The sequence below is a fragment of the Pseudorasbora parva genome, chromosome 16 (assembly GCF_024679245.1).
Source record: "Pseudorasbora parva isolate DD20220531a chromosome 16, ASM2467924v1, whole genome shotgun sequence".
Classification (NCBI taxonomy): domain Eukaryota; kingdom Metazoa; phylum Chordata; class Actinopteri; order Cypriniformes; family Gobionidae; genus Pseudorasbora; species Pseudorasbora parva.
The window spans coordinates 9,052,761-9,080,670 of NC_090187.1; the positions used below are offsets into that span (position 1 = coordinate 9,052,761).

The following is a 27,910-nucleotide window of genomic DNA, read 5'->3' on the forward strand; positions in this document are numbered from 1 at the left end:
AACCTGTTTTATTTTAGCTTAATGCTAGCCTGACAAGCCAGAACCACATCAAGATGTTTGGTCTGGAAAATCACCATTGACAGGGCTCAATCCGAGGGGCGGGATTTATCCCACATTCTGAGTGGGATAAACGGTTGTCTTTCAAACTCCCTCTGCACGGCGTGCACGCAATTGGATAAGCACTACAACCAACCAGAGCAACGAAGATGAAGCAGAGCTAGTTGATAGATTAAACTTTCGCTGTATCCGGTCGGCAAAACTCAGAATTCATCTTCCCTTCTTAAGAAAGACTTCAGTGCCATTCTTTGTTCTTTTCTCAGAGAAAAGCATAACTCCAGGTCTTCCAGAGTCACGGTCAAAGCTGATTCGAAAGACCGCCGTTCGCCAGTTTCTGTGTTTACTAGAAGCACGCAAGCGCAACTCGGCCGTCATTATATTAAGCCCCGCCCACAGACTCTATACACGATGTGATTGGCCTGACCAGAGTTTGCCGTTTACAGCTCAGAAGTTTATTGAGATTTGCTAGACGTCACTCGCGGCAGATTAGATTTGCTGCCGCTAGGGTGTGTCTAGATTTCTAGGCTAGCTTAATGCATTATTTTGATCAAACTTGAATATGTGTAAGTTTCATAAAAAGCAACATTTTAAGCAAAAAGCTTAGAAAAACATGTTTTTGTTAAAGACTGCATTTAGATTAATTCAGTAACATTATGCAGTTTTGATTTAAATGTTTTACATTTACATTTATTTTTTTTTTGATTGTCTCTGCTTCTTCATCGCCTGTGTTTTGTTGAGGAGCTTAAAGGGTTACTTCAGCGATTAGCATATGGCTTTGAATCAGTAGAAACCCTGGAGTATATTCAAATTATTGTGCTTTCCCCCCTCATATCTCCCTGAGACTAGAGATTTATGCATTTTATTTCTGGAAAAATTCCTCCTATGATGCAAATTGACAATTTTTGCATCATAGGAGGAATGTTTGCCCAAAGGCTAAAGACTACAGCCAGCAGAGGGAGCCATTTCCGCATGTTTTGAAACCGCGCATGGGGGATGGGAGATTACACTCAGCTTGCAGGGAGAGCTCAGCTCAGCTACAGGCACTCATTTAAACGGAGCTATGGTGTGCAATGTAAGTCTTTTAACTTCTCAAATTAATTTCTATGAAAGTTAAGCTTGTACAGGCATGAACTGAAACAGACTGAACTCACGTTGTGAATGTATGGCGCGAGTGTAGTCGCGATTACCTCAGCTCTCATCACTCGTGCAGTTAGTGCTCAGTGCTGTAATACTCTCGCGGTGACTCACTCATTATATTGAACAGACACGTTCAGTTTTTAATTGTAGTGTCTTCTCTAACTCAGTCACTGTAATCAAGTTGGTGGCGTTGGGGAATGGCACAGGGCAGCGAAGAATGCTGTGAATTGTAGTCTTTCATCCCCATGGGACAAAAATACATTTTCTGTCTTTTCTCAGTCTAGAAGACACCAAATTCAAAAATAATTTTACATTTCTACTGCATTGATTACCCAGTTTAAATACAGATTCATCTTCCCAGCGCTGAAGTACCCCTTTAAGTAGTCTTTCAGAAGTATAATAGTCCCCCTACCATGTAATAGTGAAAACATGGAAAGCGGAAAATCCCGTCAATGGTGGGGAAGCGTATGTGTTTTGCAAGATTCTGCAAGGTATAATGTATGTAAATGCATGTAAATTCATGACCACAAGTACAGTATATGTTGTTTTGTTCTGAATAAAATGGGCATTGCTTTTTCCTTTTGTTTTAACAATGAACAATGAGTAGTGTTCATAGGTTAAAGAGAATTTTGACAGTGGAAAACAAGTTTTTATTTGCCATTGTTTATAACATATAAGCACACTTAAGCCTTCCACGGAAGCTTGCTGAGCCCCTACTGCTTTAAACAGCATTTGATTTTGTGATTTTGCTAAATCTACTAATTCTACTTTTTTGCGCCATCTCTGCGAGAATCTCCCTGCAGACAGATTAGACATTTAACAGTAATTACCCTCAAATGCGCTTGTCGAGGACTGAATTATTTTTTATCGTTTAGCCTGGAAATGTTTTACTTCTGGTAGACCGTCATGCATAACAATAAAGCTACTAATTATGAACCCACCCATCATACACAACGACAGCAATGCCATCATTACAATCATTCTAGAAACATTTATCTCCCTTTAGAGTCTCACAAATCCCCTGTCTCTGAAAACAGACCTTTTATTTTATTAAAAAAGCACTCATTTATTCATCTCCTACTGCTATTGTGTGCTCAGTACTTCCACGAGTTGTACAAAGAGGCAAGATAAATGGTGTTACATGTGAATATTTACAAAAGTATGCACGTCATTAGTTAGCAGTTGAACTCTGCCAGCATTATTACATTGCTGAGCAAGTGTGTGAACAAATTAGATTTTAGTTTATAAACTTGATTTGGTCTCTTAAAGGAATTAAAGTCAACTTCATCTTATTTTAAACCATTATAAATGTATTCTTCTTTGGAGCACAACATTTTTTTTACAAAATCCTCTTTTATAAATTAATGATGACTAAACATCAGAAGAGCTCAATAAGGGCATTTACACAAAAACAATGTACTAAAAACAAAAAAGAGTTTTTCCTTAGCATTTTTCACTTACAGTAGCCAACATGATCCTGTTCACATGAATCCGCAAAAAAATACTAAACACGTTGTATTCTGCTGTTGGCAATGTAGTTTTGTAAAGAAATGGGCCCTATCATACACCCGGTGGCGGTGTAATGCGGCGCCAGGTGTGACGCAAGTGTTTTTTACTAGTTTCAGCCTGACTTTTCAATTTCAAATCCTGTGCCGGGTTGTTTAATTAGCAAAAACATAATGGATAGTCACTGCATGTATCAGAATTTAACTATTTGAAGTAATGATGAATGAAATTGGCTACTTATTTGACCAATTTTGGCAATACACACCTGTATTTAAACTGATTAGTCAGGTTGAGAGTGTCTATATTCCGCATGTAAATAACAAATCTGCCATGGTGCAAGCACAACTGGCTTTTAATGGGAATGAGAGAAGTCTTTGATTGGTTTATTGCACATTATGGCAAAAACACATCCCGTTATTCATTAAGAGACTAGATACAACCCTTATTGACCATGTGCCGGGTGCACCGGCCATTTTACCCCTCGATAAACCAACAAAAGTGGACACACCCTAAGTGCATTTGTGCCGTGTGCTTTAGAGCATGCGCTTAGATTATTAAAATAGGGCCCTGTAATAAATATGCACATGACATCACCGTTTTCAAAAATTTATGACAATAAACATATTTTCTAAAACTTTCACTTTGAAACCTGTATGAAGACCCCTAAATGCTGTTTTCGTTTATTTTGACTGCCAAAATGCATAAAAAGTTTACAGTTTTTAGTTGGAAACTGTGTAGTGTAAATGCCTCTTAAAAGGGGTCCTTTTTTGCTGAGCAAATCCTTTAACTCATTCCCCACCAGCGTTTAAAAAAAAGTTCCCAGCCACCGCCAGGGTTTTGACAATTTTCACAAAAAATGTAATAGCCCAGAATATTTTGTTTCATGAATATCTGAGCATGCAATATATCAAAATAAAAAAAACTGTCTCTCTACCTGTTAATCTGTTTTATTCTAGCTTTGTGCATTCCTTTTTTATCAACACTTGAATATGGGCAAGCTTCTTAAAGGGGGGTGGGAGGGGTGAAACACTCATGTCACTCTTGAGTACCTATAGAGTAGTATTGCATCCTTCATATCTCTGAAAAGTCTTTAGTTTTATTATACTTATAAAATAAATATAGGCTGTACCGAGTCTTTCCGGAAAAAAAAACAGCGCCTGGAGGCGTATCATGTGGGCGGATCTAAAGAATGACGAGCGCGCACAAAGCGGTGACGTCCTCAAGCGTGGAAAAGAAAATGTTACCCTTATAAACCATGGCTATCAATCAGATTCAACTAATACATATATGATCCAGAATCAGATCCGGAGGCTGAAATAAATTGAACAGGAAAAGCAACAACAGCAGGATGTCTCTGTGGTATGTACTGTATTTAGTGGCCTGTCAACATTTCTGTGGACAAATTTTTGATTTTGGTTTATGGACTAATGTATGCGACTAAACCTTAGCAGTAGCAAGCAAAACTGTTTTGCACGTCAGACTAGTGAAACGTTATACATAGAAAAACAATGGCGCGTATTTGCTCTCTCGCTCTATTTGGAGACAAATCCGTTTTTGCCCGGGAAGCTTTTTCTCATAAATAATGGAAAATTACGTGTTTGGCAGGGAAAGAGTTAAAGGAGATATGTGTTTGTTTTTAAACAGCATCAGCTCCAATATTCAGCACCAACCCGGTCCGGCTCATCGCAACTGTTGGGAAAGATGTGTCTCTGGAGTGCCGGCCACGTGCCTCACCCAAACCCAGAATCTCTTGGAGGAAGAACGACAGGAGAGTCCAGCCCAGCCGGAGGTGAGTCTGAGTCCCAGCTGAAGCGCAGTTAGCTCTGTTACCATACATGTTTTGCATGAAAGTGAGATAATTATCAGGATTCCGGACGAAGCAGTGGCAGTCCACTCCTAAGGGTCTGTGTTTTTAATTGATTCCAATTAAATATGCCCATAAACACGCATACATTTACATGAATCTGTGTGCACAGGGGCTTTAATCAATGTTCTTGTCCAATGATTACCGGTCTCACGCTGGGTTCAGCTCTGCTTAGGTGCGATTTGATGACAGGTTTGTTTGCACTCTCTGAGCTATTAGGTTAGTTTACTATGCAAGGTTGCACTGTGATTGATATCATGTTGATTACTTATTATTAGTCTTGTATATCAAAAGTTTTGTTTTTGTTTTTTTATTTTAAAAAAAATGAATACACATTTTTAACAAGGATGCATTGAATTAATTATTAGTTTTAGCAAAGACATTACAATTTTGAAAGAAATAATGAAAAATTCTAAACTTTCTAAAGAGGGCAAACACGTGATGTCACAGTAGGCAGGGGTCACTGCGATTACACCCACTGATGAGCAAAAAGACTTTTTTCAGAAACAAATAAAAAAAAAATCAGAAACAAATTATGTTGTATTAACAAAGTTTTGGAGGAGCACATGCAGATGATATATATCCATCCAACACCCCTTCTCCACACGTTTAGTTCTAGCCACTTACATACACAAGGGGTACTCTGGGTTCGGGCCAAATTCCGAGCTCGAAGCCCTCCCCTCCGGACAGCACGGCAAATACGCATTCAAAAGTACTCTCTATAAATTACAGGTCCTTCTAAACAAATTATCATATTGTGATAAAGTTCATTATTTTCTATAATGTAATGATAAAAATTAAACGTTCATATATTTTAGATTCATTGCACACTAACTGAAATATTTCAGGTCTTTTATTGTTTTAATACTGATGATTTTGGCATACAGCTCATGAAAACCCAAAATTCCTGTCTCAAAAAATGAGCATATCATGAAAAGGTTCTCTAAACGAGCTATTAACCTAATCATCTGAATCAACTAATTAGCTCTAAACACCTGCAAAAGATTCCTGAGGCTTTTAAAAACTCCCAGCCTGGTTCATTACTCAAAACCGCAATCATGGGTAAGATTGCCGACCCGACCCTGTCCAGAAGGCCATCATTGACACCCTCAAGCGAGAGGGTAAGACACAGAAAGAAATTTCTGAACGAATAGGATGTTCCCAGAGTGCTGTATCAAGGCACCTCAGTGGGAAGTCTGTGGGAAGGAAAAAGTGTGGCAAAAAACGCTGCACAACGAGAAGAGGTGACCGGACCCTGAGGAAGATTGTGAAGAAGGACCGATTCCAGACCTTGGGGGACCTGCGGAAGCAGTGGACTGAGTCTGGAGTAGAAACATCCAGAGCCACCGTGCACAGGCGTGTGCAGGAAATTGGCTACAGGTGCCGCATTCCCCAGGTCAAGCCACTTTTGGGCTACAGAGAAGCAGCACTGGACTGTTGCTCAGTGGTCCAAAGTACTTTTTTTCGGATGAAAGCAAATTGTGCACGTCATTCAGAAATCAAGGTGCCAGAGTCTGGAGGAAGACTGGGGAGAAGGAAATGCCAAAATGCCTGAAGTCCAGTGTCAAGTACCCACAGTCAGTGATGGTCTGGGGTGCCATGTCAGCTGCTGGTGTTGGTCCACTGTGTTTTATCAAGGGCAGGGTCAATGAAGCTAGTTATCAGGAGATTTTGGAGCACTTCATGCTTCCATCTGCTGAAAAGCTTTATGGAGATGAAGATTTCGTTTTCAGCACGACCTGGCACCTGCTCACAGTGCCAAAACCACTGGTAAATGGTTTACTGACCATGGTATTACTGTGCTCAATTGGCCTGCCAACTCTCCTGACCTGAACCCCATAGAGAATCTGTGGGATATTGTGAAGAGAAAGTTGAGAGACGCAAGACCCAACACTCTGGATGAGCTTAAGGCCGCTATCGAAGCATACTGGTTTTCCAGAACACCTCAGCAGTGCCACAGGATGATCGCCTCCATGCCACGCCTTATTGAAGCAGTCATTTCTGCAAAAGGATTCCCGACCAAGTATTGAGTGCATAACTGAACATAATTATTTGAAGGTTGACTTTTTTGTATTAAAAACACTTTTCTTTTATTGGTCAGATGAAATATGCTAATTTTTAGAGACAGGAATTTTGGGTTTTCATGAGCTGTATGCCAAAATCATCAGTATTAAAACAATACAAGACCTAAAATATTTCAGTTGGTGTGCAATGAATCTAAAATATATGAAAGTTTAATTTGTATCATTACATTATGGAAAATAATGAACTTTATCACAATATGCTATTTTTTTGAGAAGGAACTGTATGTATATGTAAGTGTGAACTTGTGAACTTGTAATCTGGAATACGGGCAGCGAACATTGATTTGCAATTACCGTTTTGTGTCAGACGTTTAATTTTGTGGTAAACTCTTCCCCTACACTGTCAGAAAAAAAGGTACATTGCTTTCACTGGGGCGGTACCCTAAGGTATAAAACCAGAACGGGACTAATATGTACCTTTAAGGTATTAATATGTACCTTTAAGGTAAAAATATGCACTCTTAAAGTACTGATTTAAGGTACTAGTATGTACCATTTAGGGGTGAGTAAGGTACAAAGATGTACCTTTTCACTTTTGTGTCCCAGTGACAGCTTTGCAACCTACACCAAGAGTGTAGGTTATATGTTTAAGTTGTCAACTAAATATTTACTATCTTATATTCTGTGTATTTAATTGTTTGCTGAATTGTATGGTACTTATCGCATTGAGGAGATTTGAGTGTTTTGTCCATTTTTATAGTCTAAATATTTGTGTGCGTGAAAAGAATATAGTTTAAAACAAACACATTTGAACAGACTGCACTGTTAAATGTAACCAGTCGGAGTTGGTTCATTTATGACATTCTGCCTTATTCATCTGTACATGTAACCTCATTAGAATTAAAATATAGCTTGTTTTAGCCATACTATTGTAGACCCTGTTGGCTGATAGCTCATCCGCTGTAGCCATTCATTATGCAAAATCTTAAATCAGCATGAGGAAAATGAGCAGTAGCCCTTGTACAAGCTCTTGATGGAGAAGACGTGTCACTCATCATGAGTGACAGATCTGAAATTATCAGCCCCCGTTGAGCGCTGTCGGCTACAAGTCTGCGAAAGGGCTGCTGTTTAATAACAGAGATTTGCTGCCACAGACATGTCTATAGACGCAAGGGCCTATTCATCTGAAAGAATTAATAATATTAATGTTATTTTCATGGTGTTTTATTGGTTGTGTTGTGATGGTTTATGGAATAAGCTGAATAGGAAACTTTGTACACGAAGCAGAAGAAAAACAAACTCTGGGGAAATACTAGTACACACAAGATTACAAAAGGGAATTTTAAGTGATTCTATAGAAGAACCTTTTTTGTTCACCAAATAACCTTTCTGAGAAAAGTTCTCAAAGGTAAGTGAAACACTGTTGATATAAACACACCGCACAACACACACTTCATTGTTCTTCACCAAATGCACAAGCACACAATGCAAGAGTGGAAGTCTCTTTATCATAGTTGAAGCGAAGCTAACTAATGACGGGCCCTTGGCCAGTGCAGGCAAAAGGGTTCAAAGAGGGTCTCCTTGGCAGTACTGAGTGTTGAAATCACCGGACTGTAATCGCTTAGATCACCGGGTTTGAGGGCATTGGGACCACCAGGCTTAAGGGCGTTAGGACTATCTTGGCATGAAAGCAGCTTGCACCGACCTGGGGTGCATTTCCCGTACAACAACGTAACTCTCTGATTAGCTACCATAGTACGTTGCATCGTTGAAGAAATCAACTAGCTAGTGACAACTGTTCCCCGAAACGGTATTGTTGCAAAATCAGTTGTTTAACCACATTGGTTAATGATGTCACGGCGGTGGTGGAGCTATAAATAATGGAAATGGCACCCGAGGACTAATTCTTATTTTTCTCAGTTAATTTGCCTTATTTCAAGATTCAAATAGGCTCGTTTGTACATACTAGAGTATGTCTGCACATGTCCACTTTTCAAAAAAGATGCTCTAAATCTCTTGACAAACTTAAAAGACATAAATGACATTTGTATGTATTCTAAATAAAAGATATAGATTGTATTAAATGTCAGTTTGCTTATTTTGCTTTAAAATAAGGATGTATTAATTCCACATGTCATGCAATCAAGAAAATACGCTTCTAACCACGGCTCGAGAGCTAATGTTGCTAGTTGCAACCACACAAGTTTGCGACGCTGTTTACGAATTTTTGTTGGAATGATGGTTTCGGGAAACACAGACCCGTTGAACTTTGCTGATAATAATGGAACTTGTGACCATAGTTGACTAACAATGATTTTGGAAAACGCACCCCTGGCTGGCGAGGTCCATGATGGACAGAGCTCGGCGACTGTGTAAAACTCTGTGAGCACAAAAAACAGAATGTTTGTACAAAATGTGAATTCATTAACCAAACTTAAGAATAAAAGAAAATAGAAACATGGAAAGAGGATAAACAAAGGAAACCAGAAACTGAAATCAACAGTACATAACATCCACGAAAGAACAACAACTGACAATGTACATAGGAAACACGGGAATATTTATGCACAGACAATAACATGATAAGACAGACCTGGGAACAGTCTGGGACTAATCACCAGGAAAAACCAAAACAAGCTACGAACATGGATTCATGCATTATATGGTTCCATGACCCTATCAGGACAGACCTGTGACCCCTCTTAGAGGGTCTATCAGATATAAACATCTATCTTTAGACACTTTTGAGTGTTGTCATCCTGTGAATTCACACCTTGCTTGCTTTGAATGCCATCTGCCTCTGGCCACGAACTTGTGCTTATTTACTCCTGCCAATGAAACCCGAAACAGTTACAGTGGGTACGGAAAGTATTCAGACCCACTAAATGTAACTCGTTTTATTGCACCCATTTGCTAAAATCATTTAAGTTAATTTTATTTCTTGTTACTGTACACACAGACCATATTGACAGAAAACAGAATTTTTCACATGTTTGCAGATTTATTAAAAAAAGAAAATCTGAAGTATCACATGGTCCGAAGTTTCCAGACCCTTTGCTGTGACACTCATATATTTAACTCAGGTGTTGTCAATTTCTTCTGATCATCCTTGATATGTTTCTACACCTACATTTGAGTCCAGCTGTGTTTGATTATACTGATTGGACTTGATTAGGAAAGCCACACACCTATCTATATAAGACCTTACAGCTCACAGTGCATGTCAGAGCAAATGAGAATCATGAGGTCAAAGGAACTGCATGAAGAACTCAGAGACAGAAGTGTCTACAGGATACAAAAAAAAATACAAAAATCTGCTGCACTTAAGGTTCCTGAGAGTACAGTGGCCTCCAAAATCCTTAAATGTAAGACGTTTGGAATGACCAGAACTCTGGCCGTCCTGCCAATCTGAGCTATTGGCGGAGAAGAGCCTTGGTGAGAGAGGTAAAGAAGAACCCAAAGATCACTGTGGCTGAGCTCCAGAGATGCAGTCAGGAGATTGGAGAAAGTTGTAGAAAGTCAACCCTCACTGCAGCCCTCTGTAACAATTTAGTTTGGTGGCTATGCTACAGTGACAGGTCGCTCTAAGCACCTGATATTGGACCAGTGTCTAGGTTCGGTTACAGGAGGGTAAGAATCAAGGCACTCAAGACACAGGCAATGAAAGTAAGTATGTATTTTGATTGGTGCAAAAAATAAATAAAAGCAAATGTAACACAATCACAACAATGAAATAATAAAAATTAAATTAAATGAAACAAATGTTCTCTTTAATCCCTTGTTGTTCTTTTAGATATCTTTTGAGCTCTGTTCACTATTTAAATAGCTTTCTTCTATTTACTTCTAATATTTTGTTATACTTTAGTTGTTTAGTTTCTAATTTTAGTTTATAGATATTTAGATTCACTGACTTTTAGTTTAATAAGAGCTTTTGTTATTTTGTGGTTTTAGTTCTTTTCACTCCTTTTAATTCCCACTCATAAAAATGATTAACCCAAATGAAAACAAAATATAAGGAAAATAAATTACATCAAATCACATTAGACAAATCAAGACAATTTAAAACAATTAAATTCTTCAAAAATTTAAAAATCAAAACTCCTCAATTAAAATGTTCGCTGTCACGCAAAGTGCAAAAAATATGTTAGTGTGTGCGAAGTCTCTTGATGTAGAAGAGTTGTATTGCGACAGTCAATAGTGCAAAAATGATCACCGTCAAGGAAAAGGTCTGATCCCTCCGATCAGAATGTACGCAATGAAAAATGGATTCCACCTGCTTAGTAGAAGGTGCTACCGGAATCTTCTGCTTGCGTTTCCCTCAAGTTACTGTGGTTCGGGTTGGGTAGGCTCGCCATCTCGATGTTAAAGGGTTCCAATCTCACTAAAAAACCTGACCTGTTAACACAAACAGCGTCTTAAGCATCATAAACATTTACACACTATTTCTTTTAGAACAACGCAATACATGCTTTACATTCATCAATCAACCATCCATATGTATGAAAATAGTATTAAAATACTCATTTTTCCTCTAGGCATGACATGTATAACATACCAGAATATGTCATTTTGCACTATAACATTTAAATGGTTAAATGGAATATTTTATCTCCTTTCACATTTCTTCCGTGACTGTTTCACACTTTAAACACTTTAGAAACACTTCAAAACCTTCAATAAACAAATATAACATTCAGTTTTTAGTAAAGTGAACAAAATTACTTAAAAACTCACCAATTCCGGAGGGTTTCATGTGCATTTACCACCCGCATTGGATTTTACAGCGGTTCAATCAGCGATCGTCACCTCAGTGGAAATATCAACAATCTCGTTCTAAAAATAACCCAATATAATCAAATAACAGGTCTACAACATAATATATATCATATTATTCAGATATTAGAAAGGATTATTTAGATATTTGCCTTAGATTGATCTCGTTTCTTTTTTGTCTCGCTCGCTCGCGATCAGCAATGCGTGCACTTCTCACTGCTTCCGCGTCTCGTTTCCATGACGTCACACACGGTCGCAGTTTGAACTGAATATATCATTTCAGCATTTAGTCATTTTATTATTATATTAAACTGCAATGACTTCAAGTCACATGAAAGTTTGCTAAAAAAAAAAACACCTAAAGGATTCCAAGATGGTGAGAAATAAGATTATCTGGTCTGATGAGAACTTTTGGGCCTTAATTCTAAGCGGTATGTGTGGAGAAAATAGTGAAGCATGCTGGTGGCAGCATCATGCTGTGGGGGTGTTTTTCAGCTGCAGGGACTGTTAACAATCGAGGGAATGAATGCGACCAAGTACAGGGATATCCTGGATGAAAACCTTTTCCTGAGTGCTCAAGACCTTAGACTGGGCTGAAGGTTCACCTTCCAACGAGACAATGACCCTAAGCTAAGATAACGAAGTGGCTTCACAACAACTCTGTTGTGACTGTTGTTGAATGGCCCAGCCAGAGCCCTGACTTAAACCCAATTGAGCATCTCTGGAGATACCTGAAAATAGCTGTCCACCAACATTTACCATCCAACCTGACAGAACTGGAGAGGATCTGCAAGGAGGAATGGCAGAGGATCCCCAAATCCAGGTGTGAAAAACTTGTTGCATCTTTCCCAAAAAGACTCATGGCTGTATTAGAGCAAAAGGGTGCTTCTACTAAATACTGAGCAAAGTGTCTGAATACTTAGGATCATTAGGATATTTCAGTTTTTCTGTTTTAATAAATCTGCAAAAATGTCAACAATTCTGTGTTTTTCTGTCAATATGGGGTGCTGTGTGTACATTAATGAGAAAAAATAAGAATTTTAGCAAATGGCTGCAATATAACAAACAGTGAAAAATGTAAGGGGTTCTGAATATACCATGTCCCCCTGAAGAGATTTTCAGTGTTTTAACATAGTTCTATTATAGTTTCCCCAGGTTCTTTTTCTAAAAGATATGTATGTTCAAAGTCACTGCTGACATTTGCATTGCATAATTTTGTGCTAATTTGTAACCTTGACATGATCACTCTAACTTTCATAATAAGATGTAAATTCACAAGTGATCTTAACCTTATAAGGCCTGCATATCATATTTAATGCATCCGTCTATACGGCCTCTAAATGATACACATGGACAAAACTTTGCTGAAAACTTTTTGTCTGATTTAAATGTTTATACTGTTTTAGCAACTGCCTTTTAGTATAATTCTAAAACGGTCAACCTTCAGGTCGTGGCACACTTTTTTTTGTTTGTTTGTTTGTTTTTGGTTTTCTTTACTGGATTTTATAAAGTAAATATAAGAATTTTATATAGTAACATTTCAAGATGAACACTTATGAATTGAGCTTATTATTAGAAAAATCATATTAAAATGTGAGATTGATGAATATCAGGGTTTTAAGGAATATCTATTAGTTCATCTCTCAATCATCATTGCATTGCATTATATGGTTTGGCCCCACAAATAAAACTACAGAGCTTTGATCATAAAACTAAGCATTTAAATATCATCTTACAAAGATGTTTTATTGGGAGATGTACATTGAAAACTGATATTTATTTTTATGCAAGTAGTCTGCTGCACTGTTACACTGTATATAGCCCTTATTGATTAACATTACAAGCTATCAACATTTCATCTTACTTTTTTGCCATATAAATATAAAAAAAAAACTGCATCAAATTGCCTATTTTGCTCAGTTTGGGCCTCTAAATAAAATGTAGATATTTTTTCCTCGATGGTGAACTCTCTTTAATCACATTATATGAGCCATTATAAGCCTGATGCATCAAAAGTGGTAATCAACAAAAACAGAAGTTTGTCTAAAGGTTTCATATATCAGGCTTTACAGGTTAATTGCCTTTCATTAAGCAATTCATCCATTTTAGAGTAAAACAAGGTCATCGCGACCTAAATCTGTCTCTCCACATGTTGCAAAGCATTTGACAAGACACAGTAATATACACTGATCAGGCATAGCATTATGACCATCATCCTAATATTGTGTTGGCCCCCTTTTGCTGCCAAAACAGCCCTGACCTATCGAGGCATGGACTCCACTAGACCCCTGAAGATATGCTGTGGTATCTGGCACCAAGATGTTAGCACCAGATCATTTATGTCCTGTAAGTCCAAAGTGTAGCCTCCATGGATCGGACTTGTTTGTTCAGCACATCCCACAGATGCTCAATTTGATTGAGATCTGGCAAATTTGGAGGCAGAGTCAACACCTCAAACTCATTGATGTGCTCCTTATACCATTTCCGAACTATTTTTGTTTCGTGTCAGGGCGCATTATCCTGCTGAAAGAGGCCACAGCCACCGGGAATACCACTTCCATGAAAAGGTGTACATGGTCTGCAACAATGCTTAGGTAGGGGGTGGTTCGTGTCAATGTAACATCCACATGGATGGCAGGACCCAAGGTTTCCCAGCAGAACATTGCCCAAAGCGTCACACTGCCTCTGCCGGCTTGCCTTCTTCCTGTAGTGCATCCTGGTGCCATGTGTTCCCTAAGTAAGCGATGCACATGCACCTGTCCATCCATGTAATGTAATTGTTAATGTAACGTTTTTCCTGTTTCTAACACATCAACCTGGAGGACAAAATTTTCACTTGAGCCCCGTTTCCACCACAGGAATTTTACCCAGGGTGGTACTTGGTGTGTTTAGACCGCAGGAACCAGGGTCTAAATGAAGTTCCGGGTAAATATTTCCCCCTCCAAAAGGCCCTGCTTGCGAGGTATTACTTTTTCAAAGTTCAGGAACTTTCGAGGGCAGGACATGGGCGCTGAACATGCTGATTGGTTTAGCTCACTCAGCATTTTATTTCAACGGGCATTTTTAAAAGTCTTTTGCGAGGTTCGGTCTACGTTCAGTAAATATCAGTCTTGCTCTCTGTCCGATGGCGCGCGTTCGTCTCAGCCATCTCACGTGCAATGTCCGTAATAGCTGATAATAATATACATTGTCATTTTAAATCTAGCTTTACAAGCTTTCTGAATATGCTGCTGAATCTGCATATTAGTGCTCTTTTCTGTCGTTGTTAATTACCTCTTTAGTAAACCTATACATAACCAGCAAAAGCAGCACAGCTTGAGTCTATATTTTTCACCATGTAAACGACCTGACCGATTACTTTTAAGTGTGTGTCCTTACATGACGTGACAGCGTGCGCCGCACTCATGTTGACAAGAGAGGAAAGCGTATTTTTCTGAGGGGTAAACTTTTTATTTCGTAAGTTATGAAGATAATGTTGGAATAATGACACAGCGTATATTGCCACAGGCAGTTTTTACTTTAACTGCGCCTGACAGAAGAATTTATTTATTTATTTTCTGAGATGATTATTACACTTTACAGCAAATAAATAGCTTATTATATAATACTGTATTAGTCCTGGTGGCCGTTAAGAGTTGCTATGGCTACAGTTAACACATTCCAGCTGCTGGAGAAAACAGCGTTGACATTTTTGATGCGCAGACAAACTGCATGTGACAAAATGATTGCGATTGAAAGTCATCACATGTAAACACCAGATCGGTTTAGATAACGTCTCATGTAAACAGTCCACTAAATCTTTCAATCGGTACACACAAAAATTACTGTCCGTCACTGACTTGGAGGAGCAGTCGCGCGCAGTCCTACATCATCGGACTAATTTGCCTAATCTTCACGGAACTTTATCGCGGTGGAAACGCAGACAGTTGCAGGTCTGGGGGGGAGAAAAGTTCCTGTCAAAAAGTTCCTGGTACAAAATGTTCCGGGTAATTTTGGTGGAAACGGGGCTTAGCTGCCTAATATATTCTACCCACTAACAGGTACCATGATGAAGAGATAATCAGTGTTATTCACTTCACCGGTCAGTGGTCATAATGTTATGCATGATCTGTGTATTACCTCACTTAGTGATACAAATTATGCCCTAAATACATACTAATAAATCTGAACACACCTCAGCAAACAGGTATTCAACACCCCGAGCCCCCAATTCACCTCATATTTATCACAGGCCATGCTCGGTTGCAAGTGGACGTTGCAAAATTATTTACGGGCTTTTCTGCTGACAGCGGTGCTGTTGCAAAGCAGGCAATTTATTCTGAGAAACAGCCACTGGGATTTGCGCTCTTTTCAAATTGTCCTGCAAAATGGCTTCGCCAGCCCAACAGCCCCAGACCAGTCATAACGCGCAACCGCACGGGCCTCGGCTCAGACCGCAGAGCTACGCTAAAAATGTCCATACGCAGCACAAAGCCAGCTCTCACCTTGACACCCTTCCTCACTTCCTGCTGCTTATCAAGCCAAAGTTCCATTCTCTCAAATCAATAATTCACAAGTAATGGCTCAACCAGAATTCCAATTCTGTTTGCCCTTCCAGCGGCTATGCCGAAGTGAAAGATACAGTAGAGTCAGAACAAAGTGTTCTTGAGGTCAGCTATGTGGTTTGTCAGACGCCGTGTGTTTGGAATCGTTCATAAAGTGGTGCGCATCACATTTGAAATGATGTTGTCTGCCGTGTGATAGATGTTTGTTTACCCAGTGACTACTGATAGATGGGAGAAGTGAACAGCCCAAGAATGCTCCGTTCTTCAGGTAACAAGGTGATGAATGGACTTTGAGCTTGCGTGATCTGATATATTGTGCTGCAAATTTGTCAGAGTCGAGCAATTTATTGTATTTTCTTTTTTTGTGACAAGGGCAGATATAGTTCTTTTTGCTTTCTGTTTTTTCTAGCGATGCAATGTCTTCTATGAAGGCCATTTTACAGAGAGACTGAGCAACTGTTTCAATGTTTTTGTCTAAATCTATTAATCTATTCAGAAATGCATAAAAAAGGCAGTTCATATATAAATGAGTTGAATACCTCTTGTATAATAAACATCTATTTTTGATGTGAAGTAAACAAAATTAAGGAAACACATAATTAAAAGGTTGAAACTCATAAAAAGCTAACCTTATCATGCAGTTTGCCATAATTACATTATAGAAAAATATAAACACTGAATCAGTGTTGTGGCATGGCATGATTAGTTTATCAATGTCCACTAGCAATAACCTACTATTTATAAATTAATAATTTATGATATTTAAAATGTATTTATTTAACTGTTTTGAAAATAATTGATACTCATATGTATTCAAACTGTAATAAAATGTATTTTACTTGATGGTTACACTACAAATAAATTAACTTAAAATGGTTTATTAAAAAAAAAAAAAACTACAGAATGGAAATGTTCTCATTAAAAAATAGCTGTTGGAAGGGTGGGTCATTAAGAAAGAAAAAAAAAATCTAATTAGTACAAGATTATGGGTTATTTGGATTGTAACAAAAACAGGACCCTAAAGGTTTCGTTCACAAGTTTTCATTAAAGTGCTATTTAGAACCGTAATGCTGTAATGAACATGTTTAATATTAGTTAAATTTTTTAATATAGAGAAAAAAAAGCCTGAAAGTGATTCATGTGATCCTGCAAGTTATTTTGTGGAAATACTGTTATAGTTGTGGTGTGAATTTCCCCATTCTCATAGAATTAGAATAATTATTGACTCTTTCCCAGTCTTTCAAAAAAAAATGTTTTGACCATTTTCACCAAAATTGAATAGCCAATAGGATATTTTATTTTATGAATATCTGAGCATAGCCTGACAAGCTAGACCCACATCAAGATGTTTGTTCTAGAAACTCAATCCGAGGGGCGGGATAAACGGTTGTCTTTCAAACTTCCTCTGCACGCGATAGGATACGGTACACAACCAACCAGAGCAACGAAGGTGAAGCAGAGCTTGTTGATAGATTAAACATTCGCAGTATCCGGTCGGGTAAACTCCGAACACATCTTCCCTTTTTAAGAATGACTTCAGGGCCGTTCTTTGTTCTTTTCTCAGAGAAAAGTTTAACAAGTCTTCCAGAATCGCAGTCAAAGCTGATTCGAAAGACCACCACCGTTCTCCAGTTTCTGTGTTTACTAGAAGCATGCAAACGCAACTCGGCCGTCGTCATTATGGCCCCGCCCGCCGACTCTATACACGATGTGATTGGCCCGTCCAGATTGTGAGGAATACAGTTCCTAGACGACACTTGCGGGCAGATTGAATTTGCTGCCGCTAGGGTGCGTCTAGATTTCTAGGCTAATCTGAGCATGCAATTCACTGCAAAAAGCTTTTCAGTTTGAATTAAGATTATTTTGCTTACAAAAATGTTATACCCCACTGGCAGTTTATTTTGCATATTTTTAGCAAAAACTCACTTAATTTTGAGTTATTTTTTCAAAAAACAAGACAAAAACTTTTGCTTGTCTAGTAAATGTTTCTTAATGTAAGAATTTTTATATGTTTGTACTTAAAACAAGACAAAAATACTAAGTAAGAAAAGCATTTTTTTCAGTGTATATCAAAAGAACGAGCTGACCCTCTTCTTTTAAACAAAAGAAAAAATGTTGTATTTGCATTCCTTTTTTATCAACACTTGAATATGGGTACGTTTCATAAGAAAAGTAACATTTTGAACAAAAAGCTTAGAAAATCACGTTATTGTGAAAGACTGACTCCAGATCAGATTCAGAGCGACGATCAAACACAGATGGAGGAGATCGAGTCCATCAACACCCCTAATGCTTACACAGTCCTGTAGCTCATCCTGGGTCCACATTTCATTCAGTAACATTAGGCAGTTTTGATAAATATGATGTTTAATGTTGATGTATTTTTCATATGCATATGATTACATATGATCACTTGTTTTACTGCATCTTCCTCGCGTGTGTTTTGATCAGGAGATTCAGTACTCATTCAGAAGATGCGTAAAAGCGTCGTCATTTTTGTGAAAATGTTCTCACAAAAAACTGAAAATGTCATGTTCCGACATGCGTAACTGTGACGTTATGGTCCTTGGTGTGAACAGACCTTTACAGATAATAAAACAAAACAAAAGGGCTTCAATAAAGAGCCCTAAACTCTAACACAAAGAACCAAAAGGGTTCAGCCTCACTTCATATTTGTCTTTACCTACTATACTTACATAAAAAAATAAGTCCTACAATGTACTTATTGTGTTCATATTGTATTGAAAACCACCTTTGCTGATATTAGGGTAGGATACAGGTAAGTTAAGGGACAGGTTTGGTGGTATGGGTGGGTGTAATGGTCAGTTAAGGTCTAAGGGAAGGCTCAACAGTGAATTATAAATTTAATCACAGAACTTAATTACAGCTGCAAAACATTTATGTACACAATAGTGTTGTCAAAGGTACAGACCGCAATACCAATTTGGTACTGAAATGTAAAAAATGTAACGCTTTGAGCGCTGTTGAGAAGGAATCGTAAACACCTCTTAATGGCCGTTGTGCTCACATGCTCATCAAACATGTCTGCGATCGATCAGAGCTTCACAAACACGTTGGAAATACACATTAATGAGGCTTTTCACAGAGCGCTTGTACAGATACACACGGTCTCTGTAAGCGCATTTACATTTAAATGTTAGTACATAGTTTAACATTTAAATTGAAATGTGGTACAGTTAAAGGAATAGTTCACCCTGAAATGATAATAAAGCCATCTTTTACTCACCCTGCTCTTGTGCCAATGCCCTATGTCCTTCTGTCTTTTTAAGACCTCAGAAGCAGAATTTTTAAAAGTCCTGCACACGCTCCTCCATATAATAGGAGTAAATAGCGACCAGGCTAAAACATAACAAAAATGAAAAGTATCACGCAATGATACACTGAGACGCGAGCCATATGTGGAAAGTGTTCAGGGGGCATACTATAAGGTTTTGCGAAAAAAGAAACCTTATTTTTTCTTATTTTTACCCTGTGCGTGTTCCTGTGAGTGCGTACAAGCCATTAGCAGTCCCGCGTGCTATGTTGTCATGACAACCAGTACACAACATTCACTTCAGGAGGTTTTATTTTTAGTATCATTTTATTATTTTGTTTGTTTCTATTGAGCCGGATTTCTCAAAATGGTGTTTGTTTGTGTGTATGTGTGTGTTTGTGCGCGCGTGCGCAAAGAGTAACGTGTGCTCAGTGTTTTGACTGAATAATAAGGTTTCTTTCTCGCAAAACCTTATAGTATGCCTCCAGAACACTTTCCGTATATGGCCCCCATCTCAATGTATCCTTGCGTGATACTTTTGTATAGTTTTGTAATGTTTTAGCCTGGTCGCTATTCACTGCCATTATAGGAAGTAGTGCAATACTAGTTTTTAAAATTTCTGCTTTTGAGGTCAGAAAAAGATAGCAGGACATAGGGCGTTGGAACAACAGCAGGGTGACTAAAATATGCTTTATTTTCATTTCCACTATCCCTTTAAGTAAACCTAATATAAAGTGGGACCAAGGGTTCTCTATTCGTTTGTTACGATTCTAAATAGAACTATTACTATGTGTGAATAACCTTAGCTATCTTTTCCAGAATGGTGCTATGCAGTCACTAAGGTATTTGAGTTGTTTTAGCACATTACTATGAATGTTTGAGAGGTTGCCAGGCTAAGTGGTTGCTTCCTGGCCCAAGTTCTCCCTTTTTTTCATCCTCCCAGATTGAAATAAATCAGGCTGCTTATAAAAGTAATAACATACCTCAACAAGCAGCATGCTTTGAAATATCATTCATGTCTACAGCACAAACTGTGTGGAATGGGTTATGCGCTGAAGTGTACAGTCTCTTCAAAATCCTTTCCCTTAAAGAATAAACAGTAGTGATTCTCACTTAGGAAGCTCCACAAGTATAAGATTTAAAATAATAAAATCAGCACTACCGACGTTATGAAAAGATTTGTAATGAAATGGTGGATGAGCTACAGTTTAACATAGAAGATCAAAGAGAGAATCGTAGTATTACTCGTTTGGAATACTCTGACAGAACTCTCGATTGTTAAAGGGGGGGTGAAATGCTGTTTCATGCATACTGAGCTTTTTACACCTTTAAAGACTTGGATTCCCATCCTAAACATAGACAAAGTTTCAAAAACTAATATTGGACGTTTGATGGAGTATTTCTGTGTTAAAAATACTCCTTCCGGTTTCTCACAAGTTTCGGCGAGTTTTTTTCGAGTATGGGTCTACTTGACGTTAAATAGAGCGGAAGGTCCTTGTATGGGCCGTATGCGCTCTTCTCCCGGTAGGGTGCGCGCACACGTGACTAGAGGGAGAGAGAGGAAATGCACGCTGTAAACAGTCTCTCAGGTGCAGATCCAGTCGTCCGTGAACACTTATGTCGCGCCGCGCTCCACTTTATTCCTATGGGTGACGTCGAGCGACTTCAACGCTTCAGCACAGCATTCTGGGAAGGCAGCGCTGCATTTGAACCGATTTGAACGCAGAAATGACGGGAAGCTTCAAGGCATCACTTCAGTGGCGTCGCAAAGTGGATTTCCACGGTCACTGCTGTCACAGGACTTCACCAAATCATACCAAAGAAGTGTGTTTTTGACAGAGCGGTCCTGCTTTGGAAGATGCCGGTGAGTAAATCAACTTCAAATGTCTCTGCTATTGGCTACCGTCGCATGAGTAAACATCAGTAAACGATACGATCGCGTGCTTCGTCATTCAAATGCGCTAACGGTCACTCCATTGTTCTGTATAACGTTACACTATTCTGACTCTGACGTGCAAAACCGTTTTGCTTGCTACCTCTAAGGTCTAGTCACATACAATAGTCCATAAACCGAATCATGTCCTCATAAACTGCACACAAAGGCCCCTAAATACAGTACATACCACAGAGACGGACATCCTGATGTTGCCGTTTCTCCTGTTCAATTTATTTCAGCCTCAGATTTGATTGTGGATCATTATCTGTATTAGCTGAGATAGGGTGGGTTTCTCCACGCTTGAGGACGTCACCGCTTTGCGCGCTTGTCATTCTTTAGCTCCGCCCACACGATACGCCTCCAGGCGCTCGGTTTTTTCCGGAAAGACTCGGTACAGCCCATATTTCTTTTACAAATATGATAAAACTAAAGACTTTTCGGAGATATGAAGGATGCAATACTACTCTATAGGTACTCAAGATTGACATGAGATTGACTGAAACTGAGTGTTTCACCCCCCCTTTAAGCGATAAAGGAGGCATACTTTTTCCACTTCAAATGGATTTTCAGTCAGATGAGCGTTGAAATGAGCTAAATAAATTTTACAGATGTATTCGACTGGACATGGGTAACTTTAGGGGAAAGGATTTTCTGACATTAGCTGTATCCAAGGAAGACGTCTGTAGAGCTGAAGAGAAGCTCAATTGTGAGAAGAGCAGGGGTGGGATCGAAGCTGCCCTGTGTTTATCTGACATTGACAGCTGTGTGGAGTTAATGAAGGTTTGTAATTAACATGGATTTCCGCTAATGTTCAAGGGTTTTGTATTCCAAATGAAAAGTATTCATCCCATTAGTTCGAAAGTATGGCCAGCCACTCTCGAAACCCTATGGTCAATCCTTCAGTACCTTCGGCAAAGAAGCCATAGTCAGGGAAATGGAAAATCGGTTCATTGTAAACAAGCCTGTGATTATGTTCCGTGATATTTCCCTCTGTGTTTATCCAGCCGTGTCTGTACAGCATATGAATGTTTCGCACTTGGTGCATTTTTCAAAGATGTTTCTCCTGAGTAAAGTGAGTTCTTTGCATTGAGTGGCCTAAAATATATTTTAGGTGCCTCTAAGGGGACGTTTCATTTTTACTACCTTCGTCACGACGGCTCATTTACATACATGCTTATACCCACCGGTCTCCACTCTGCGTCCTTTCTGGCGTCCTTGTCAAATATGGGTTCTCGCTTTCTCCTACTTTAAGGAACGTCTCTTAGCAAATGTCTCTTTATGAATTTTCCATGTACAGGTTACACTTTGTCACGCCTTTGTGAGTTTCTGCCTGCCAATCCTCATCAGCGTCTGCTGGATCAGAGTGCTTAATGCAGTAAATATGAAAGCCAAACATCATGAGATAAATTAATGGGGAAGAAATTAGACTGATGACTCCCTTTTGTCTAGACTGTTAGTTTTAGGCAGAAATTGAATTTTAATAAAATGATTGCTTTGTAAATATTCATTGTCACACATCTGCCAATCAAACCGCGGGAAAAAATACTAGAATACAGATAGGGAAATGATTCTTCTTTGCATCACTTGGCTATCGGAAGGTGGTCACACTTTATATTCAGGTGGCCTTGTCGCCTTCAAGGCAATGATCGCACAATTCAGGAAATATAATAACAAAGTATTTACTAAAACGCAGGAGAATAAAGGAAACAATACTGGACTGAGGAAGCTAAGGGCGTAATAAATACAGTTAAAGGGATAGTTCATTAAAATCATTTACTCACTCTCAAGCCATCCTAGGTGTATACATACTTCTTTCAGATATATATATATATATATATATATATATATATATATATATATATATATATATATATATATATATATATATATATAATATATATGTATGTATGTATGTATGTATGTATGTATGTATGTATGTATGTATGTATGTATGTATGTATGTATGTATGTATATATATATATATATATATATATATATATATATATATATATATATATATATATATATATATATATATATATATATATATATATATATATATATATATATATCCCAACATTTAACATTTAGGCAGTTCTTTCATTAATAATTTGTCAACTTGTGACTTTAGATTTCGACCTGAAAAGACCTGAAAAGTTAGCATTCTAACACAAGCTCCCGTGCCGTCTGGTATCATTGCAAAGCTCTTAGTTTCACAAACCGTGCTGTCTAATCCGAAAACGGGCATTTCCTTTGTAGAAATAACCAACCAACCAAATGTTCAGTGTGAATTTCCAACTACATGATTGGTTCTCATGCATGATGTTATACCCGCTGCCACCTTGTTTATTCTCCGCCTGAGAGAAAATGCAGACAACGCTGAAATCAGCTCATAAACGTGCACAGAAGAGACGGCAACAGCTGTCACTAGCAAGAGTAAAAAGCCAGTAAAAAGAAAGTAAACAAAAACAGATTTGACGATGAAACCGCATCAGCAAATTAGATTCTATTAGTTATAGATGGACATACAGTTCGTTTGTAGTTTTTGTGACTATTTTATGTGTGTTTAAGGCTATTGCTATTAACAATATTAATTTATATTTTCCACTCCTGAAATTAATGAACTGAATATATAGTTTCAATAGATATGTATGAAATTATACAATATAAAACTTTAAAGGCTTTTTAAATGTTTTCTCAAAGTGAGTTTTTCACACACTCAGAGTCAGATATATCCACTAAGCACCTGCAAGCACAAACTTTTCCAGTCTTATACTTAACAAAAATATAGTCAAAAAAAGGCACAATTAGATTTTTAAAGCTATTGTCAGTCTTTAATTTACTAAAGCACAAAATGATATCCAGTATCCCCCCTGCAAAGATCTATTAAGTCAATTATTTTTAAGTATATAAGGCCTCATTTGCATATTAAAATAAAAATGTACACAAAACTTGCAATACTTTGTTTTTCTTATGTTCATGCTAGTAATAAACTGGAAAAGTTTTACATGATGTCTTCTAATTTAAAAACAAATCCTTTTTCACCTGTAGTGTCTCGTCTTAACTAGTTGCTTATTAGCATGCTTATAAAGCACATATTGATGCCTTATGCTGCATGACCATATTCTGCATCCCTTAATCCTACCCAGTTCCTAAACTTAAAGGGTTAATTCTAGGGTTGGGAATCGTGAGAAATTTTCCGGTTCCAGTTCCGATTCCGCCTAACGATTCCGGTTCCGATTCCGGTTCCATTAAAATTATTAAACAAATAGTGGTAAAGGAAAAAGGCACAATACACAACTTTAAACAATCCTTTTTTTGCGTTTATTACTTGCTCTCAAATGAATTTACAGGTTGGCAATGTCCAAAAAAAAAAAAAGTCCTGTACTATACATATATTACAGGATTAATCGAGCCATATGGAATTTAAGTGAAATTAAAATAAACATGTTCAAATTTACACCTCTGAAATTGTCTTATTACATTTTCTCTCTCTGTTTTACAGATGTTAACCGATGACCGTTTGACCCATGGTTGACCGTATCAACGTTAACCGATCAAAGTTGTCGGTTAAAAAAAAAAAGTGATCTCTAAATTAGGCTATTATAGACAGTGGACTAAACGCTACTACAGTTAGCAGTCTCATTCCAAAATCTTTTTGTGTGAAGTGAACATATCCCTCGCAATCAATTTTTCATAACTCTCCTGTTTGTACTTAATAAACCAATAAAAACATTTGGCGCGAGGTCGCAGCGTTTGCGCGCTCACAAGGTTTGCAATAAGTAAACAGGCTAAAACACTCGAGGTTAGAGCCAGAGCAGACGACAGTATGAAGCGTCATTCCGCATAAGATGGGCTTACATTTGGAAATATATTACATCTACATTTCAGTGGTAACACATAAGGTGTTGATCGTCTTTCTTTATTATTGTTAGCACTAAAGCGGCGTCTCTTCAGAGCTGTCATTTTCTTAAATGAGCCGCGGCAATGTTTCAAATGAGCTCATAACGCTAGACAAATGCCTTTATTTTCAACGCGATCAGCTTGTACCCAAACCATTTCGAAACTAAGGAGCCATTGTCCTCGGATTACAAACAAGCTCTTCGGCGGCGCGTTTGCGGGACTCGCGCTGTGGGGGATTTTTAAAAAGTGACGTGAGGGGAAGGGAGGTGGCAGCGCTAGGACTGTGTGTGTGTGTGTGTGTGTGTGTGTGTGTGTGTGTGTGTGTGTGTGTGTGTGTGTGTGTGTGAGAGAGAGAGAGAGAGAGAGAGAGAGAGAGAGAGAGAGAGAGAGAGAGAGAGAGAGAGAGAGAGAGCGAGAGAGAGAGAGAGAGAGAGCGAGAGCGGGAGCGGGAGCGCGGCTTCGCGTGGTTTCGGTATTTTTCAAAAATCTGTATCGGTTCTGCATAAGAACCGGTTCTCGGTTCCCAACCCTAGTTAATTCACTCAAAAATGAAATGTGTCATTAATGACTCCCCCTAATGTCGTTCCACACCCGTAAGACCTCCGTTCATCTTCGGAACACAGTTTAAGATATTTTATATTTAGTCTGATAACGTATCCAAGTGTAGGCACACTATACTGTCCATGACCAGAAAGGTAATAAAAACATCATCATAGTAGTCCATATGTGACATCAGTTAGTTAATTAGAAGCTCTTGAAGCATCGAAAATACATTTTGGTCCAAAAATAACAAAAACTAGGCCTTTATTCAGCATTGTCTTCTCTTCCGTGTTTGTATTCAAACCTCAAATAAAGATTCAAACGGTTATGAATTAGTGGATTGATTCATGATTCGCATTGTATGTCAAACGGGTGAAATCGTGTGACTTTGGCGATCCGAATCATGAATCAATCCGCTAATTCATAACTATTTGAATCTTTATTTGAGGTTTGAAAACAAACCTCAAATAAAGATTTTGGAGAGAAAAAAAACTACGTTTGAAAACAATCCTCAAATAAATTATTTTCGATGCTTCAAGAGATTCTAATTAACCATCTGATGTCACATATGGACTACTTTGATGATGTTTTTATTCCCTTTCTGGACATGGACAATAGTGCGCAAACACTTAGATACGCTCTCGGACTAAATATAAAATATCTTAAACTGTGTCTGAAGATGAACGTCTTACGATGAGGTCTTACGGGTGTGGAACGACATAAAGTCATTAATGACATAAATTTCATTTTTGGGTGAACTAACCCTTTAACTACCTTACTCAGTAAGCAGTAATTAGGAGTTTATTGAGGAGTTCATTGTTTATTGCAACCTGTCCTCCAAAAAATATTTAGACTTAGATAAATAGACTTTATAGGTTGGTTTTCTTAGCCTAGAAATCTAGACACACCCTAGCAGCAGCAAATCTAATCTGCCGCGAGTATCTTCTAGCAACTCTCAATACACTTCTGAGCTGTAAAAACCTAACTCTGGTCAGGCCGATAAGTTGAAGAAGAAAAAAATGTCTTGGCAATTATCTAAAATAAGATATGTTTAATCTGCAAATCTTTACAGAGTTATTACAAGTTGGGGAGCCACTGTCCTGAACACTCCAAATGAAATGTGACTTGAAAGTGAACTGAGATACAATCACAACTAAACTGTGAATTCACTTTCAATATCAGGAATGTGAATGCGATTAATTCACTTTTTCATTTAATTAAAAAGGTCTGATTTTGATTCTCATGAAAAGGGCCATAGTATGAAAAAGTTTGATGATAGAGATGCAAGATGAAAACTTTTTGAGCACTGAAATAAAACCAAGACCCTGTTGCACATGTGCTGAAGTTTTCAAAGTAGTTTCTTTAGAGGGAGACTGTCCCCTCTTTTTTTTATCTCTCCATTGTGTTTTCCTGGACCCCAGACAAGAAATGACTTCTCTCTTTGTCTGTAGTTAATTCATTATATGAGGGCAGCACAGAGGTGCTCTCTGAAACTGCTCTCAGAACAGTGAATGAGAGTGAGCGATAAGATAAAAGCAAGACTCTAGTTATCTCTGTTAAATTTAATTTGCCTTCCTGCTCTCTCTTGGTTTCTGAAAGAATGGAATGTCATTAGGAGTATATCTCATCTTGACTTCCACTCAAATTAACGGTATTCCGATTAAGGCCGCTTGACGTGCCATATACTTGGGCAAGCATGTTAATCATCAGGGCATTCTGTCCTTACCAACTCTTTAAGACCCACCTGTGACTCAAGCTTAAGCTAAATGATATAAATGGATTTTATCCATACTTTTACATCTTTTAATTGTTATAATTAACTGCACTTTCATTGCTTTGAACAGTTAATTGGCTAATGTCTTTTGATAGCCATCAGCGTACTAATCCTCGGATAAAATCAGCCAATTAACATTTTAAATGACTATTGACAACACTATCTTTAAATCTTGATGTTAAAATAACAATGAAGGACAAGACTTGTTCAGAGTGTAAGTATGATTTTTTTTTTTTTTTTTCATGTCAAGTTCAGCAATTTGTGTTAGCTTTTTTACATAACCCGAATCTTAAACATTTTGTAGGCTTTATTTGTATATACTATTTTATATGTTTGTGTTACTCATGACATATTTACAATTGCATTCAGAACTTCAGAATACTAAAATCAAAAATCTTTGCCTAGTGCCTTGATAAAGGACTGTGATGGTGCAATGATGTATGGCAGGGGTCTTCAACTAAAATAGCTTGGGGTCCAGAAAAAAAACCTTCTCACCGGCCGAGGTCCGGACAGTTATATACCTAAAAACATGAATCGATGTCTTTTTGCCAGACTAAAGAAATTAGTGTAGATTAAA

General features: G+C 38.0%; 1 protein-coding gene across 6 annotated transcripts in view; it reads left to right on the plus strand.

The window, feature by feature from the left end:
* Window positions 1-27,910, plus strand: part of cntn5 (contactin 5) — a 427,504-nt gene that overhangs the window by 342,127 nt on the left and 57,467 nt on the right. For all 6 annotated transcript variants that reach the window (XM_067419349.1, XM_067419350.1, XM_067419348.1 and 3 more), the window contains exon 12: window positions 4,345-4,489. In XM_067419349.1, the coding sequence (XP_067275450.1) occupies window positions 4,345-4,489 (145 nt within the window). The remainder of the gene's footprint in view (window positions 1-4,344; window positions 4,490-27,910) is intronic.